This window comes from Amblyomma americanum, chromosome 8 (assembly GCF_052857255.1).
Source record: "Amblyomma americanum isolate KBUSLIRL-KWMA chromosome 8, ASM5285725v1, whole genome shotgun sequence".
Classification (NCBI taxonomy): Eukaryota; Metazoa; Arthropoda; class Arachnida; order Ixodida; family Ixodidae; genus Amblyomma; species Amblyomma americanum.
In genome coordinates this window covers 64,154,016-64,172,497 of record NC_135504.1, presented here as the reverse complement: position 1 = coordinate 64,172,497, position 18,482 = coordinate 64,154,016, and the positions used below count along the sequence as shown (strand labels likewise).

At 44.7% G+C, this 18,482-nt stretch overlaps 1 protein-coding gene across 5 annotated transcripts in view; it reads left to right on the top strand.

Annotated features, from left to right (window-relative positions):
- Positions 1-18,482, top strand: part of PICK1 (protein interacting with PRKCA 1) — a 42,199-nt gene that overhangs the window by 15,827 nt on the left and 7,890 nt on the right. For all 5 annotated transcript variants that reach the window (XM_077635006.1, XM_077635004.1, XM_077635008.1 and 2 more), the window contains 6 exons: positions 619-708; positions 2,475-2,591; positions 7,253-7,386; positions 10,080-10,172; positions 12,790-12,985; positions 14,893-15,240. In XM_077635006.1, the coding sequence (XP_077491132.1) occupies positions 619-708; positions 2,475-2,591; positions 7,253-7,386; positions 10,080-10,172; positions 12,790-12,985; positions 14,893-15,203 (941 nt within the window). In that variant the 3' untranslated portion in view covers positions 15,204-15,240. The remainder of the gene's footprint in view (positions 1-618; positions 709-2,474; positions 2,592-7,252; positions 7,387-10,079; positions 10,173-12,789; positions 12,986-14,892; positions 15,241-18,482) is intronic.

Genomic DNA, 18,482 nt, shown 5'->3' with positions numbered 1-18,482 from the left:
GTACATGTCTGAGGCACGCAGTAAAAAATTGTTATAGTGGCCGCAAAAGAAGACTACATATTTAAAAAAATTGCAAAATGATGCAATTCAAGCTAAACTTAAACGCTAAAAATATACATAAGAATTGAGCATTGCTTTTCTATCTTGCACAATAGGAAAGAGCATTGCTTGTGCATCGTTAAAAAAAAACTGAAGCATCAATGAAACAAATTTAATGTGAATTTTTTGAATAGACCCAGTTTTCAATTGGTCTGAAAAATTCAAAGGGCTGTCCCGGAAATTTTTTTGCCAAAAATCTCCTGGCAGAAGACTTTTGACAGCATAGTAAAGATAAGGGCCATAAATTTCTTAACAGAATTGTTGCGGGTCAAGCGCAGTCTCTAACAATCTCTTGTGCGTCTGGTGTGAAATGACCCAGTAACAAACATACAGTATCTATTAGACCTTACTCCGCTACACAGAAAGTCAAAAGCTTTTGTCTTGACATGTATTTCGAGGAACATCAGTTCGAGCTAAGATAACTCTGATTATTAGTATGGCAATTAATTTTTGATAGGTATTATGCCCGTGGCCTACCTTGCTGAAAAGAAAGTTGGCATTTCTTGTTTTGCATTGCAGTGCTGAAAAAAGCCAAGCACCGCATTGTGGAGAATATGAGCTCCACCACGGCGGATGCCCTCGGACTGAGTCGTGCCATCCTCTGCAACGGTGGGTTGAGAACGGCTTGGAGAAAAAGAAAATACTTTGCGCTCGTCTCCCATTGTGTTCACAGTAGTCTCGTTATTTGAAGTGAAGCTTGGCACAAATGTGGAAGGCATTCATCAGTGGACAAGAATGTGTTAGAATGCAACCACTGCTTTGAGTGCCCTACATGAGCAGTAGTGTTCTTGAATATTCTGGGCTTCTCTGTTCCTTAGCTTCGGGGAAGCTGAGTGGCTTTCAGCAAGGTCCCTTTCTGCCTGATATGCATAGCAAAAAGAAGGACACGCTAGTGCACAGCCCTTTAAAAATACTCAGATTCAGCCAATATTGACTGGCTGTATGTCACAACATTCTGCTGGAAGCAGTTGTGGTATGATTTGTCACAAACCAAAGTTGGCAAAACGAAAAGTGGAGGCTTGAGGCAAGCATGGGTTTACTTGCTCGTGGAACACGAACAGCACTTCAAGGAATCAAGTTTGACAACCCCTGCTCTAGCACATCAACCAGCAAGGCTGATGATGAGAGGTAGAAGTCTCAGTCACCTTTTTTCTTTGTGCGTTGGTGTTTAAGACAACGGCAGATGTGTTCTATGCACTTTGCTGCTGCATGCTACGCAAACAGGTCTGCGGTAGCTGACGGGAGGCCAATTTAAGACCTCGATTATTCGAACTGTTAATGGCTGATCCCAATTTCGCCGCAAACTGATAAAGCAACAGCCCGTCGGAGCCACGATGTGGTGCTGCAGAGTGATGCCCATTCTTGATATTCGAAGCACTCCACCCCCAGGACTCCCAGCACAAAAACAAATCTATGGCACAGCTTGCACAGCACCAAAGCATGCGCCTGCAGGGAAGACATGCTTCACTGCAACTGAAAAAAGTCAGTAATTCATATGCATATCGATTCCGCTAAAGGAAATTTCGAATTATGCGTTGTTTATCCGGCTCATTCGCTCTGGTGGTCATTTCCTCGAACGAGTGGTAGGTAGTGTGAAAGCAAGACTTCAGATAATCTCCGGGGCGTATGTTGCGCCGGAACCCAAAACTACAGCACTGTATTCGCCTCTACGTGCTGCTGGTCGCAAAAGCGCAATGAAAGGTGGAGTGCCTGTTTTTCTTTTGTTTTTGATCTTCATTGGCTTCAGACTGCTGATCGTTATGCGTTTATTGCTTTGAAATGGCGCCTTGATGTTATCTCGCTGGAAGCTACAAAACAAAGTGTGGCGGAAGGATGGAGCGAGACAGGGATGTATGCGTCAACCTGTATTTGAAGTAAACCTTTTTCCAGCCTGCAAGGGCAATGAGTTGGGGTTTGATTTTTATGCAGCACTATAAGGCAGTCGCAGACCTCATCCAATAAAGGTGACATGTTCTTGCAATGGAATTTTTTGCTGTGTTTAGTTAATTCAGAAACCCAGTTAATTCGAATAGCTTTCACAATCCAAATGACTTCGAATTAAGAATGGTTCACTGTATATACCAATAACACACGCAGGAAAGATAGCACAAGAGAGGTAATTTTTTCGATGCACACGAGAGTCGCAATTACAATTTATGCTTCGTAATGCGCAGTGTGAGGGAAGACAGGTGTGTGCTACAAACTGCTTGCCAGGGTGCAGGTAGCGAAGGTACCAGTAATGTTTTGCGGCAGCTAGAGGTTTAGAATGCATCTTCAGGCTGAAGTTTGAAACCAGGAATGTTTTGTGCTTCAGTGTCCTGTTTGTGTGTTTCAAAGGCTTGTGTGCTCCCCCCCCACCCCCCTTTCTCCCGCAGACAGCCTGGTGAAGAAGCTGGAGGAGCTGTCAAGGAATGAGCAGATCTACAAGGGCCTTATGGAACACACGCACCACATGCTCAAGGCCTTCTTCGAGATGTGCCACGTTTACCGCAGTGAGTGCGCACACGCTGTTTGGTCCCGCCACAGCAGTGTGATGGGGGCTTGCTTGACCAGGGGTGGCAGTTGCTGTGGTTGTTATGGCCATTCAAGGCAGAAGCATTGATTTTTATCAGGGGTGTGCGAATATTCGAAATTTCGAATACGAATCAAATATGTTTGATATTCAATTCGTATTTGTATTCGAAAACTGATATTCGTGAATTTCCGAATATTCGAAAATTCCCGAATATTCGCCAGCGATCGTATACTGCGCATACTTCCATAAATTCGACCGTCGCAGAACCACAATATCTGGGCAAATTAGCCGATGATCGGGTTAAAAATTCTAGGAAACCAATACAGAAGTCCTATCTGCTTCCTTCTCCGCCGTTTATCACGCGGACCGACCGCACCCCGGCGCCGCAAGACTTCACCTCGTGAGAATTTCCCCAAGTGGGCTTTCCCACATATCACCCGTGCTGCGAACAAGACGGCCGACAGCCCGCTTCGAGCACTCGCAACGTGAAATCGAGCTTTCTTTTAATCCCTCGGTAATACGTTACATATTTAATGCCCACATCCGAAGAATGCAGCCTGTCGCCTTCATAACTCTCCGAGCGTGACTTCAGCCACCCCGTTTTGTAAACTACGCTATGCGGGAAAGCCTACTTGCGGAATGCGGCGGGAGCCTCCTGAAGGGGCGCGTCGAGTAGTCACAATAGGGCAAGCGATCCTGTTAAAATCTTGCCTATTGCATGGTGCATTGTAACCCGCACACCTCTTTAGCGGGCGTAATGGCAGGCGTGGCAACAATCGAAAGGCCTCTGTCGCTAGGGCAAAAAAAATAGCCTGGCTGCGTATTTTTGGTTTCTGAGCCTCACCGCTGCCCCGTGGCAACTTCAAAGGTCGGCCCGCGCATTCGCCGATAGTCCAATACCAGCTCAGCGCGGCTTATTTATTTTTCTTTTTTAGAAACCGCCTCGCCGCTTCGACGCCAGCGTGAGTTCCCCGGCCCCTTCCTTGCATTTGTGGTGTTCTTCCAGCACTCCTAAACGGGTGGCTCGTCACGGGCTTACAGGTGTTAGTGCGATGGAGCCGCCTCATGAGGCCTTACTGCATCTTCAGCATTTTCAGCAGCATTTTCGGGAGCATTTTTTTTTTCCCGGGGGGGCTGAAAATTTTATTAACAGAATCCTTCGGATGAACCGGGCATTTCTTCCGATCCCTTGAACTCTAAATGAATGAAGTTTAATAGTCACCGTGTTATTTTTTTGTTGCCAGTCTTGTCATTGTATGGATTTTGTTTTGCACGGTCTCATTATAGTTTGGATACTGTTATGCTGTCTTATCAAGTAGTATACATTTCTGTGCACATCATGTTTTTTTATATGGTACTGAGGCAGTCTAGTTTTGTTTATTTTAGTTGCAAAGACCATACACCATTTTGAAAAAATAAGGGCAACAACGTTTGCTTGCTGATTGTTTTCTGAAATTTTTTTTGTACTGAATAGATATTCGATATTCGAAGCCATTTTTTCTTCATATTCGTATTCGATTCGTATCTGAAAATTTCAATATTCGCACACCCCTAATTTTTATATCTACTGTAGGGTCTTGATGATACCAGTCTCACAGGCTCACAAAAATTATTCGTATAATTCGAATTTCATGTCATCCATACAAGCAAAATCAGTATGCAGAAGCATGGGAAATGCATTCCCATAGATTTGTTTGGGGCTGGCAGGACTTGGTTGCGGCTGCGCACCATTGCTCACTGCTTGCGGTAAGTACCGTGTGGCTGACAGCTGCGACGTCGGCGAAGAGTGCGGCCATGGCTGTTAAGATATTGCGCTGAAGAGTTGGTGAGAGTTTGTACTTTTTAGAGAGTCTGGGAGTTTATTTTTTACCGGAATCCATCTCTAGAGCATGACACTTGACCCAAGGTGCAGCAGAATATTGTCATAGCTGAAGCATTGTGTCATGAAATACGCAATGGAATAATTACTCCACGGTGATTTTGGCTGATCTGTGATGACAATTTCAGTGTGCTAAAGGGCAGATTGAAATCCTTTGGCAGTGAAGCTTAATGAATGAGCTAAATCAGATGGTTGCTAGACTAATGGCAGTGCTAAGTTCCAGGCAGCCTTGGTGCCTTGGGTGACGTGTTGGTGTTACCGTGGAACAACCAGATGTCGGCCGTCCATTGGTAAATATGTCTTTTGTAGCCCGGCAGCAGTCATTTCGTGTTTTTCTTCACCTTTCATGTCTGTTCTTTCCTTTGTCCTGCAGGTTTTCTTGAGGGTTTAGATGGTACGAATTCCGTTTTAGAAGAAAGAACTTACCGTAAAAACCGGACTATAGGTCGGACCGGAATATAGGTCGACCCCCTAACTAACCAATTCTAAAAATGAAAAAGATCTTTTTTCAATGGGAAAAGTACCGAAAGACATCCTTACTTTGAAACAAATGCGACTCGAGAGGTTGCACAATGGTGACAGTATTTAATTTCATTTAAATGCTGCTTGTATGTACACCCGGCAAATTTTTTAACAATATCGCGCACCAATCGGCCCGCGTGTTTGTTTCTGGCACAGGCAAGTACGGCGCCATAGAGCAAAGCCCTCCTCTTCATGAATCGCCGCAACCAGGATGGCGAGCCTTTGAATTGCGCCCTCATGAGTCTATAGGCACGCGCGATCTCTGCCGCTTTCACGCGGATGCATTCGGTAGTCACAGGCAGCGATCTTGCTCGCAGCGCAACGTTTCCTTCCTATTCTCGATACATTACGCAGCTTCTGCCTCCGCCAGTACTGAATGCTCTTTTCGGATACTCCAAATTCGCGCTGTGCCGCCAGGCTCCCGTGAGCTTCCTCGTACTCAATCGTGTTTTTCTTGAAGGCGACGGTAAATTGCCGTTAGCTTCCGCTTTGCATCTACTGAAACGCAAAATGGCGGCACTGCTGCTGATGGCGATGGTGATGGAGGCTGTTGACTTCAGCCACCCATTGTTGCAAGACTTCCGTATTTTTTCCGTCAATGACCGGTATATAAGACGGGGGTCGACTTTTCACCATGGTTTTTTGAAAAAAAGTTCGACCTATATTCCGGTTTTTACGGTAGGTCACTGCTTCATTGGCGGAAACCATCGCTGCTATGCTGGCTTTCCAGCCTAGTCACTTGCCAATCGCTGCAGTTTTCGGTAGCTTGCATCAGGAGGTTCCTCTGAAAGTCCCTGGTATACAAACTACTATTCTGCCATTTTGCATTTGTTTGCATTCATTGCATCAGCTGAATGTTTGTGTTTTTATACAAATTGCATGGCTCTGACAGTATGTCATTAACAGAATTGGACAGGATTTGACGTGCACAGCAAGCTGCAGGGTGTTGCGACCTTGACGTGATCCCGTAACGCTCGCCACCCGTTTTGTGACAGAGCGTCGCCAGCTCTCAGTTGGTAGCGAAGACTCCGAGTCAGGCGTCGGTGAGAACAACGAAAGGGATTTTATACATTATGTACAGAGCATTATACAGGACGAGATCGGCACAGGGGCCGAGAGCTAGCAGCAAACGCGACTGTTCTCGCACGATGACGTCCGGCAAGGTTCCAACGCTTCACACATCACACTCCACTCGGGAGCGGCACACTCTGAACGGGCTCGGAAGAACGGAGTCCAGAGTCTGTCCTGGTGGCAGCGTTGGGGCTTATATAGCCCCGAGAAACGGTCGTCACACAAACGAACCAAAAAAAAAAGCGAGCACTTGACAGCCGTCCGAGATTTCCAACCAGTGACCGCGCTGGCCGCCCGCTTCAAGTTTGCCGCGCGCGGTGACTCCCAGGGGGAAAGGGGAACCGGCGCCTGGCTGTCTAGCAATGTTGCAACATGTTTGGATATGTTGCTCGCCGATGCTTCTCCATAGGGTCCCGCTGCCTGCTGCCTGGCGGCGCAGCATCATAGCTTGTTAAGGGAGCGTTAGGGCGCTGTATCCTAGCGGCGCAGCACCGGGCTTGTTCAAGGGCGTTCGCAGGAGAAATTGTGCATCTTGAAAATGTGGAGTCCGGGCTGGTTGTCCGGGCACAACAAGGGTCTGGGTGAGCAGGTTTGGGAAGAGAAAGAAGTTATTGTCTCTGCCTTTCACTCAACGCCAGAGCAGTCATGCAAAAGACTAATAATTGCTCTTGTGGCCTAAGCACATGCAGCTGAGAATAAGCTGAGGGCATGGCAGCTACACATGAAGGTGTACAGAACTGCTGCACCTTCTACCTGATCGTGTCTAGGCTGTGAGGAATTGCAGGTTCTTTTTTTCTACACTTCTAGTGTTTCGCAAGTATATTTTTCATTATACTGCACGGTAAGAACTGGTGGAGCACAAAAAAAATATTACTTGCCGCAGTGTTGTTATTCTTTGTAGATGCACTTTCTCTTAACAGCGCAGTACTTTCATGCCATCACCAATGGGAAAACACCCTGTGTGCTTTCTGTTGTCCAAATAAAGCGCATCCTATAATGGTCCATGTTGAATATTAGGTTGAAAGTGTTGGCACATGCATGAAAGACTCTCATGGGTGGGCGCTGATTGTTCTGACCTTCCTTGCATGTTCTACCTTGTTCTTTCTTTCCTATGTGATTGGGCATTTGTGGAATGCACGCAAGCTTTGGTGATTGACTCGTCGCAGTATTTGGTGACGTCTTTGCCGAGATCGGAGTCCGTGAGCCGCAGCCGAGGGCCAGTGAGGCCTTCACCCGCTTTGGCGAGGCACACCGCAGCATCGAGAAGTATGGCATCAAGCTGCTGAAGACCGTGCGACCCGTGAGTGACACAATTGGATATATTGCACTGGCTGTGTTGGGCAATGGAAATTTTGTAGTTTGGCAGAGGAGTGACCTGCCAGTTTGTACTGTGCAGGTGTTCGCGCACCTAGACAGCTAGGGCAAACCACCAAACCTACTCAGCCACTTGCCGTCAGAGCTTAAAGTCAATCGAAATTCAGTCATCATCATCATCAGCTGGACTACGCACACTGCAGGGCGTATAATATATAGGCAGAAAATTTTAAATTTCGCAAATTGGGAACAAAGAAGCTGGGAAATTTTTTGGGAGACATGAAATAATGCTTGAAAATGAACCTCGCTTTATATTCTGAACCAGGGTAGAAATATGTAGTATCAATTCTTTCTTCTTTTACTGAGTTTTTCAGGGCAGCTTAAGCAACCTTTGCCACTGGGCTTTGAAAGCTGCCAGGGGAAGGCAGATTTTTTAATGACCTTAATGACTAATAATATTTATTTTAAAATTCTCCCGAGTTCTCAAACTTCTGTTTCGCATTATATATTCATATGCATCGTTTTACCATCACAGTGCCATTTGTATTGATGTGCATGACAGCAGTGGCATAAAAAATGAGAATGTGACTGCTAACACACAGCTCTGCAAAGAATGCCAAAATCCACAAATTTTCACAATCACAGGAAACTAGGGGCCTTACATATGGTAGTATTTGTTTCATGCCTTGTATTGTGTTTGATATAGATTAGTTTGGCACAAAAGATTCATGTTTGGTTGCCTTTTTGTTTGGAGGGTGTTTGTTATTGGTATTTTTTACCCATGTTTTTCTTTTCCCATCTGTCTGAACATTATGATAGGTCCGTTACAACGTTATAAAGAACGTTGCACTTAATGTTACGAGCAGTGGCGATAAACTTCCAGCGATTTCCCGCCGTTGCTCGTATGACATTTCTGCCTTGTATAAATATGTAGCCTGTCTCTTGCTAGAAGACAGCTGATAGTGAGTGCTTATCCTGTAGTTTCTGTTTTCCCGCTGTTTTCTTCTTTTTCATGCTGCTTAAAATGTTAAGATGAGAAACACATTAGCCCCTACCAAGATATTAATCAGCTTGTCAATCATGTTGCATATTGGCTATCCTGGTAATAAAATGGCTTGGGCACCCACTGCTTAAAACGATGCTTGCAAAAGGTCAGTACACCGTGGCAAAATTGAGCGAGAGTTGTTTCTTGCACCTCATTTTGCTTGTCTAATTGCTGTGTCTATCATTTGCTATTGTAAGTTAAATGATGCTGTCACTCTGGGAAAACTGTGCTGCCTGTTTCGTCCGTTAACAACAACCAAATAGCATTCCAGGCGTTGTTTTACAGCAGGTGTCAGCCGAAGAATTTGGCTTCAGCCAAACAGAGACGCTAAATCTTCTGCAGTTTTTTTTTGGTGTCGTTAGTAGAGCTTGACTTCTAGGCAGCATAGTTTAGTGTGAGGTTTCTGGCTTGCTGTCTTTGGGCGCAGTTTTTTTTTTTTTTGTACACAGCGAGGTTTTGGCATAGTGTTTGGACTTAATTGTTAATTAGGAGCACAAAATCCAAGGGTAAGCAAGGCTGGTATGATTTAACAATTCTGTTCTAATTTCATTCTATTGTGATTCATATTATCATCTTTTTTCTGTTTGTCATTGAAGCGTTGTCACGCTTGTGCTATCGCTACAGCATTGAGTCAGGGGTAAAAGGTGAAAAAAAACTGTTTTTCTCACCCAGATTAGCAGTATTGTCACGTAGTGGTAATGGCAGGCAGATATGAAGATTTAGAGGTGCAGCATTGCACAGAAATTAGGGCCATTTATTCGGGTGAACTTGCCACCCATAAGAAAATGAAGCATGGCGGCAGTCACAGCTACTCGTGCTCTCAGGACTTGTTGCTGTCAGAACGGGTGAACCTGTTAGACGGACCTGTTAAAGCATGACTTTCTGGGTAACGCATGCATATCTTCGTGAAAATTTTTATTCGCTTAATTATATGCACATGGCTGTGGATGTTTGCAAACAATCAAGCAATGTCCAGGAACAGCCGTATGGTGGACCATTCGCTCCATGTGGTGGACAAGGTAATTTAATACTGTGCACTGGAAGCGATAAGCAAGACAAAGTATAAAGAATGTAAACAGATGATGTCGTGGATGGAGGACGACGACTCTGGACGATGGTTGTGGAAGGAAGAAGGGAAGTCAGGAGTTTACTGGGTGAACTGTAGGTGTCCACAGAGAAATGAACGACTAATAACAAATTAACCACAATTGCTCTCGTTTGTGCTCAAATTATAGTTGTTTCACACAGCTAGGATTATTTTAGAGATATCTGGTTGCTACTCGATGGCTAATGAGAGAATGAGGCAACATGTTGGCAGCGTTGAACAGGGAATGCAAAAAAACAAACAAACAAATAATTACAGCAGCAATATTTTGGCAATATCGGGGCAGTACTTTAATGTTCATTCAGGTACTTCTGGAGGCACTGGCATTCATGATTGTCTACATGTCACGTTTTTTTTCTTTCGCAGATGAATGAAAATGTGCTTCCACATGTGGTTTAGTGTTTTTATGTGTATGCCAGTTTTTTGGATGGTTCAGTTGTGCTTATTTCATCATGAGACAACATGCAGATGGCATTCGATGTCTGGTCCATTGCCTGTTCCTCACATCGAGCTGTCCGCCATTGTGCAGATGCTGAGTGACCTGAACACTTACCTGAACAAGGCTGTACCCGACACCAAATTGACCATCAAGAAGTATGCAGACGCCAAGTTTGAATACCTGGTCAGTAGTGTCTCGCAGACGCATATGCTTCTTTCGACCTTTTGTCCGTGAACTGATTTGTGCTTCAGCAGCTGAATGCTTTGGTCCGTCTTGGAGGTACTAGGTTTCAGCTCTTTGCTGATGAGCTATTGACTGAGGGGAGCACATAGTCACTGCATGTTTACATTGAGAGTCAGTGATGTTACTAGTTTGTGGCATCATTGGCATTCAGGGCCACCCTGTGCCAGATGCAGAGATCAGGAGCTTACTTTTTTTTATCCCTTGGGACCAGTAATGGTGTGAAACCTTTACACTAATGCGACCATTACAGCTGATTGATTAACCTTTTGGTTGGTGAAAATAAATTTTGAATGCACAAATAAACCTGCCTGTGCACTGCCACTTCCTAGGCCGGCTTCAAGTGCCCCTTTCCTGCTTTTCAAGCATTATTCTTCGTATATGTCACTGCAAGCATATAGAAGCTATTAGCCAGATTACTGCTGTGTGACAAACATGAAGTATCATTTGGGACGTGGACCAAGAGAAGGCGGCAGAGGCAGAGCAAATGCGGCAAGTACCGTATAAACTCGTGTAAGAGCCGCACTTTTTTTTTAACTATGGTGTGAATTTTGAACGTGCGGCCCATACACGAATTAGAAAAAAAAATCGTAAAATAATTCGCTTAGACGAAATTCGTAATATAAAATTTCGTCAGAAACGCGTGCAACAGCGACGCAATTTAGTCACTGAAAGAACAGCAATTCTGGCGATCCTTACTAGAGAAACGGTGAGTCGTTTTTTAAGGTTTTGCCGGCGTTTCGAAGGAGCTCGCGGCTGTTCAGAAGGCCGAGCGCCAGTTAGGTTGGCTTCCCCGCACAGCACCCCAAGGGCAGATTGTGTCGGCTACGGTGGCTTCCCCGCAGCACAGCCGTGTAGCGTGGAAAGTGGTCGGTCAGAGCGAAACCTATCGTCGTTTTCACCACCTCCGCGACAGCTGACGTGAGCGCAGGATTGTTACTGCAAGCTTACAACCACCTGCGCTGTTGCTTTCATTGCACTGTTGACGCATGTCGGAGGCGTGAACGCGTGCTGACTGCCGGACTGCAGCGCTACACGCCGCTGGTGGCGAGTGCGAGATAAAAGTGCAAACCTTGGCGCGAACGCTTGCCGCATCACCGCTAGTCACTTGTGCAGTGCGGCGAAGCCTGCCATCCGAACAGGCGCAGTTTGCCACTGGGGAGTTCGATATATCAGCTTCACGGCCAACCGAGTTCTATATATAAAGTAGAAATTGCATGCGTTTGTCAAAAATATTTACGAAGAGTTCGTCACAGGCAATAATTCGTAATATCCGTGTTCGTTATATCGAGGTTTGACTGTATACGGTTCTGCACCTGAAGCAGTCGTGATTTGTGTAGACATGCAAAAGGAAATGCTGAAAGATAAAAGTGCGGCATGTCACTTGTCACCAAGTGAAGCATTCTATGCACCTTGCTATGTGCGTTTTTTCGGACACATATTTGCAGCACATCCTGAGTGATGAGATCAGATGTACAGGCTTGGAGGTGCTGAGAGGCATTTTGTTGATCATTGATAGCTTTGCTGAAGATTTCAAAAGTTCTTACTCTGGGAGATTGCAATAATAGTACTGTATCGCAGTTAAAAGATTTTGCAACTTTCAAGGCAGATACTTCGGTGCATCTTCGATGCCTTAGTTCAGGTTAGCACATGAATTCTCAATCTTTTTTGCTTCAGGGAATCCCTTACGGCTTCTTGTTTGCTGGCATCCATCTCTTCTTGCCTATCATGCATGATAGAGAGAGCTTGCGGCACAGGGCACTTCGAAGATTTCTTTCTCAGTTCAGGTTCAAGAACCCTTTGGTTAAGAGAAATATTCTTGCTCATATTAGAGGTGGCATAGTGAACTGATGTGATTATAGCAAATATCAAGCAGGCCGTCAGTCAAACATTTATTTTTTACCGATGAAGACATGTTTACATATAGTATTATTCAGCAGGAACTCCCAAAGCAAAAGCAGTGTCTGAGGTCTCCTTTCTAAAAAAGAATCAAAAAGGATGTCAGTTAATATATATGGGCAAACAAGAAAACAATAAAGAAACTTCTAATGGTTGCTCAGAAGAAAGTACAGCAGTGCACGGCAGTGACCATTAGTGGACGGCCAGAAAAAAAGTTCCCAAGATTTTTATTAAACGCTAGGTGGGAGGTATGTTTTAAATTGTCGTTTAAAGACTGCGGAATGCTAGCTTAAGTGGCGCTATTAGGCATGGAATTCGGTTGTTGAGCCCAAAGTGGTGTAATCAAATCCTGTCCACGGCAGCCACATTTCCATGTAGCCAGAACATGAAAGGCGCTCGTGTGCTGTGTGATGTGAGTGCTTGCCAGAGAACTCAAGATGGTCGAAATTAATCAAGAGCCATCCGCTGCGACGGTTTTCGTAAACAGTGTGCTGTTGCTGTACGTTAAATGCCACATACTACATAGCGTAATGATACTATTTATATTAGGGGCATTAGTCAGGCATCAGTGTGACCATGACAAGTTTGAGGAGAGCATGGGTGCTCTTATGTATGAGAAAAATGGATGGGGCACACCTCTGATGATGTGGCTCTGTTTCAGTCGTACTGCTTGAAGGTCAAGGAGATGGACGATGAGGAGTACGCCTACCAGGCGCTGCAGGAGCCTCTGTACCGGGTCGAGACGGGCAACTACGAGTATCGCCTCATCCTGCGCTGCCGGCAGGATGCGCGTGTGCGCTTCGCCAAGCTGCGCTCTGATGTGCTTGTCAAGCTGGAACTGCTCGACCAGAAACATGGTGAGCACCACCGGCACACTCTCTTCTCTGTGTGGTGTATGACAGATTTCCACGTTGTACGAATGGCTCCAATATGAAAGGCAGCAGATATTTTTCACTCATCCTATGATTACTACTCTTCGAGTAGTGTGGGTGAAAAGCACACTTTTTGCTTTCTTCTAAGTAGTTTTACTTTTGATGGAGAGACATTTTCAGCTTCAGTGCAGAAGTAACAGCAGAATTCATTGTGCACAAACTTTCTGCTTCTTTTCACACTGAAGTAACATGTACAGTCAGGAACAAAACTCCCTAGGATGCATGAGCCACAATTGAATCTGACAGCTTTTTTATTAGGTGCCGGATTGAGACCACACATGTGAAGGTGAAAGCCAAACTCACCTTCTTTAATCTGTAATGCATTCTATATGGTCACTGACAGGTATGGTGCCTATGGGCCTTAATGGCCTTCTGAGTGTCCTAGAGACTTCTGTCCCTGATAGTACAATGCCTGTGTGTGCAGGCATTATACAGCCCATATCTAGATTATTAAATCACTTTATGGCTAGTGCGCACCTTGTATGTCAGGTGCATTTGACGATGCTGTGGATAACCGTAGATAATGTAGATAGCTCTTATTTTGTCCAAACCGCAGCAGGCGAATTTAGATGGAGGCAAAATTCTAGAGGCCCGTGTACTGTGTAATGTGAGGGCACGTTAAAGAACCTCAGCTGGTCGAAATTTCCGAAACCCTTCAATACGGCGTCTCTCATAGCCTGAGTCACTTTGGGACGTTAAACCCCTATAAACCATGAACCACTATTTTATTGAAAGAAATTCATAACCTTTAGGGGATGCATTCATTGCACGGAGATATGTTAGCAAAAATTCACATGTTGACAACCAAAATAGCCAGTGTGTTCACTATGCAGGAGGCAAAAAAAAACAAACTGGGTAAGACCATGGCTTCATGGTTGAAATAGCTGTCACGACGAAGGCACAAGGAAGAGGTAGACAATTTGGGCAATGACGGCTAGTGCTAAATTTCAGTGTTAGGCTTGTTTGAGCCTGTGAACTAACAGAGCACCTCCTGATGTCTATCACTGTTGATACTAATTCAGCATGTCTGTGATATGCTGAAAGGGGAATTGGAAGCATAATTTCATTCTTTTTGAGGGCACAGAAAGAACTCGTAACTACAAGTGGCACCTCCCAGCTCATGTAACAGCGAACAGGAGTTTTGGCTGAAATGGGTCTTATTATCTTACCGAAAGCTAACAAACACCCTAAGGTGATTGTACCTGTATAATTTGTAGAGTCTTTATAATGGGCATTAAAACAAACAACTTCATCTAATTGTGCTGTTATGCGTTTGCATCAAGATTTAATTCTTGCTGCTAGGTGGCACTGCTTAAACAAAAGTCACTGCCCCTATTCAAAGGAGATGCGAATAGTATTCATTTATCTATCTTGTGTTGCTGCGCCTTTCACAGAATAAAATCATAACCCAGAAGCACTGCTGAGTGAAGTGCTGGAGTCAGTGTTGAAAACTTACAACTCTCTCTCTCTCTCTGTGCTGAAAAAACTGACCTCCAGTTATCACATCTGTATAACACAAGATTCATTGCCGTGTACAGCGCTGTGTCTCGCCTCGTTTTTTTTTTTCGTCTTCATCTTTCGCACTGTAGAATTATGGAATTGAACCAACTTGCCCAACTTTTTGTACTCTAGATTCATTGACAGCTGTACGCTGTGGTGAATGTGGCATTTGCTGCGCCGCGGAGGGGTGCAAACATTAGTTCCCGCCGTTGCGCTCAAAGGGTGCCATTTGCCTTTGCACCTTGCTTTTCCTTCATGTTACACCAACGCCGCCGCAGAACTGGGAAACCTGCCCTTAACAGCTCTCGCTGTCCAACAAACTCTCCTTGCAGTGCAGGACATAGTGTTCCAGCTCCAGCGCCTTGTGTCGGCGCTGTCCCAGTACCACAGTGACTGCCATGGTGTGATGAAGGGCAGCTGCATCTTCCCCATCGAGGTGGACCTGTCACGCTCCACCTTCCACTACCCGGACCCTTCGGTCAGTCCCTACCAGGATGAGGAAGAGGAGGACGAGGATGACGACGAGCTGCTCACAGCAGGCAGCGCCTCTGGTGTGGCTGATGGCGGCAGCAGCAGCGCGAATGCGGCTGCCTCCTCCGGGGCCGCTGCTGCCATCGAGAAGCCCTTGCTGCTCAATGAGTAGGACCTGCCCAGCTCCACCTCATAGATGTCTGGATGTGGTGAGGAAAATTCTTTGACCAGTTCCTTAGACCTCTAACATCTGAAAAATTTCTGGGAAAAGAAAGGTTACAAAACTTCCCAAAGTACTTTATTTGCTCATTTTTTTTATGCCATGCTGATTTAAGGGGGGGGCTTGACTTAAGAGGGGCTTGTTTTAAGGGGGGACTTGAATTTGAACTGTGTGTAATCAACTTGTTTGCTGTGGCAGTCACTTTAGTTCCTCTGTGGTGTCATGCATCGGTGGCATTGCATTTCATCCCTCAAAAGAATGGAGCCAGATCTGGGCTTTAAGGGAGTTGTGGCAGAACTTCCCATCCCATTTCGCGTTGCAAGGTCACTTTTTTTGCGGGTTGTTCATCACGCAATGCAAGATGGAGCTTCTGCAGTACAGTAGAACCTTGCTATAGTAAACTCGTATCTAATAAAATGAAATTGCGATCCCATTTCTTTCGCTTTCCATAGACGATTGTGCATTTTTTTCATTTATTGTAAAGATGCGTTTAATAAAGAAACTGGTACAGTAAAGAGCATCGTGCCACAGCGACATACTTTCCGTGGAATGATGACATTGTGGCATGCGTGCTGTCTAGGTCATCTCGGAACTACAGACGTGTAATGGTGCAGTCGCGGGGCTAACATTCAGAGGCAAATGGATACCAGAGAGGGTAAAAATGGCGCTCTTTGAGATGGCTTAACCACCAGGCTCGTAAGCTGCGAGGAGAAGCCAACTTATCGACGTCCTTGGGGCCACAAGGCAAAGTGGGCAGCATGCACGAAAAAAAAAAAAAAAAGTAAAGCTGGCTGTGCATGTAGGAAAAAATGGCGCAGGCCGCTGAGAAAGGAGAGACAGTAAAAGTGCAGTGGGGAGTAGGGAAGGGAAGGAAAGGGTAAATATTTGCAGCACTGGGCAGTTTTGCCGCACTCAACTGTGTGGCCTGCTTTTCTTAAATGCTGCCTTTTAAGTGACACTGAGGCTACGGAAGGCGGCGCCGTGTTCACACAAAGGTCTGTTTTCCATACGGAATCAAACTCTGGTCATATTCATAACTTCGTTGCATTCGTATAAATGCAGCAATTCCACGTGACACAAATAGAATCAAAAACATGTTAACATAAAATGTCATAACTTAATATAAATAATTATCACATTAAGGAATGATAAGAACAGGATAGCAGATTTTTGAGCTTTTCTTTGTAAAAACCAATGCTATGTGTTTAGCAATTAAGTTAATTTCTACAATGTTTAAGTGCGAGCCTTCTTCTCCCCTGCATCTCTTTCTTCCGCTGGTTCTTTTTTGCCAAAACATGAACCTACTTGCCCAGCAGTTCACGCTTCAAATTAGTTTACTAGATAGCATCCTCAGAGCCAAGCCACCACCAACAAGTGATATAGTGAAGACACTGAAATAGTAAAGATTTTTGCTGGTCCGAATGACTCTCCTAAGCCGGCCAGCATTTATTGTTTATTGTATGCATCGGTTCAATGCAATCAACCAAAATTGGACCTTCTGTGTCCAAGAAAATTATGCCCTGACTTTGGCATGTGTTGCCCTAGGTTTTTATTATTATTTATTTTTTTGTGACGGAGTGTTCTTGTTTCAGGCTCAAAGTGCTGAAAGGAGATTTCATCACTGGTCACGACATAGAGCAAGAAATCATCTCCTTCTTTTTGATATTGTTGCCGAAGTTCTGAAGTGGTGGTTCATGCTGAACTTTTGTGGTCTTCGGTTAATAGGTGTGGGTGTTGGCAGGCACAAATTTTCTGGTAATTTCAGTCAACCCATGAACTTCACTATGCACTTCTTCATGCATTCTTGTTATTTCATCTGTCGTTACTCACCTGTCTTGTTTGATGAATGCATCAATGGCTTCCGTGTTGGCTTACGTCGGTGCTGTCCAAGAGCAACCACTCCATGGCTGGTTGTCCATTCTTACCTGGCCATCTTCAAAATGTCTGACCCATCTTTGTACTTGAGCTCATGCATGCATCTCTCTATGCATGCTGAAACCTCTCATCAGTTTCCTCAGCTGAAATTTTTTTTTCAGGGAAATTCTATGACTGCATCTTGATGAAATGAGATATTAGGGACTGCCAATTTGTTTAACACCGTGGTGGTGGATGTTTTGATACTAAATGGCAACTTATGATTGCACTTGAGATGTCGCTATGTACCACGAAATGCCCATTCAGTTCAGTTCAGTTCAGTTTTATTCCTTAAAGGCCCCCATTTCAGGGGGTGTTACATAAGGGGTGGGATTACATTTGTAGTGAGGAAAACAAACAGCGATGGTAAATTAACATTGAAGGTGATCTGTTACGCTTTCTTGAAAAGCAGATGTTGAAGCGATGGCGACGATGTCGTGGGGTAGGCCGTTCCAGTCCGTGGCTGCTCGAAGAAATAACGAAGCTGAAAACGTAGTAGTGCGTGATAGTGGGCGGGCAACTTGAAGGGGATGACTGGTGCGGTGAGATATGCGTGATGCGGCGGCGATATACAGTGCTTGATTGAGAGAAGAATAAAAGAATTTGTGATTAAGGGTGAGGCTAGCAATGCGACGACGAAAAGAGAGGGGTGGCAGTCCGGATGTAGCTTTCAAGGATGAGACACTGACGTCATATGAGTATGAGGAATGAATGAATCGGGCAGCACGATTCTGCACAGCTTCCAATGCGGTGATTAGATATGCTTGTTGTGGGCTCCAGATGGGGGATGCATATTCTAATTTGGGTCTTATAAGTGATTTATACGCGAGCAATTTAACATTTGGTGGGGCAAGACGAAGGTGACGTTTTAGAAAACCGAGTGTTTTGTTTGATGCTGAAATGATGTTACCAATATGAACCTGCCATGATAGATTAGAAGAGAGGGTGACTCCTAGATATTTATATGATTGTACTTGCTCAATCTGTGTGTTAGAAATTGAATAATGAAAGAGATATGGATTGTGACGACGAGTGAAGGACATGAGTTTACATTTAGTAGGATTGAGGGACATTAGCCAGTTATCACACCAATTTAGTATGTTGTTAAGCTCTGTCTGAAGAGTGTATTGATCGTGACTTTCATACAAAAAATTGATCATTATGCTCTCAGTGCAACCCTTATGGTTGCATGCATTCTTGGAAACATTTCATATGCCTTCACTTCTGATTGCTGGCCTATGATCCGTGTGCACTGCACGTTTGTTCAGAAAATGGCTTCAGTAGTACCAATATATTTGGAAAGGTTCCATGGTGAAA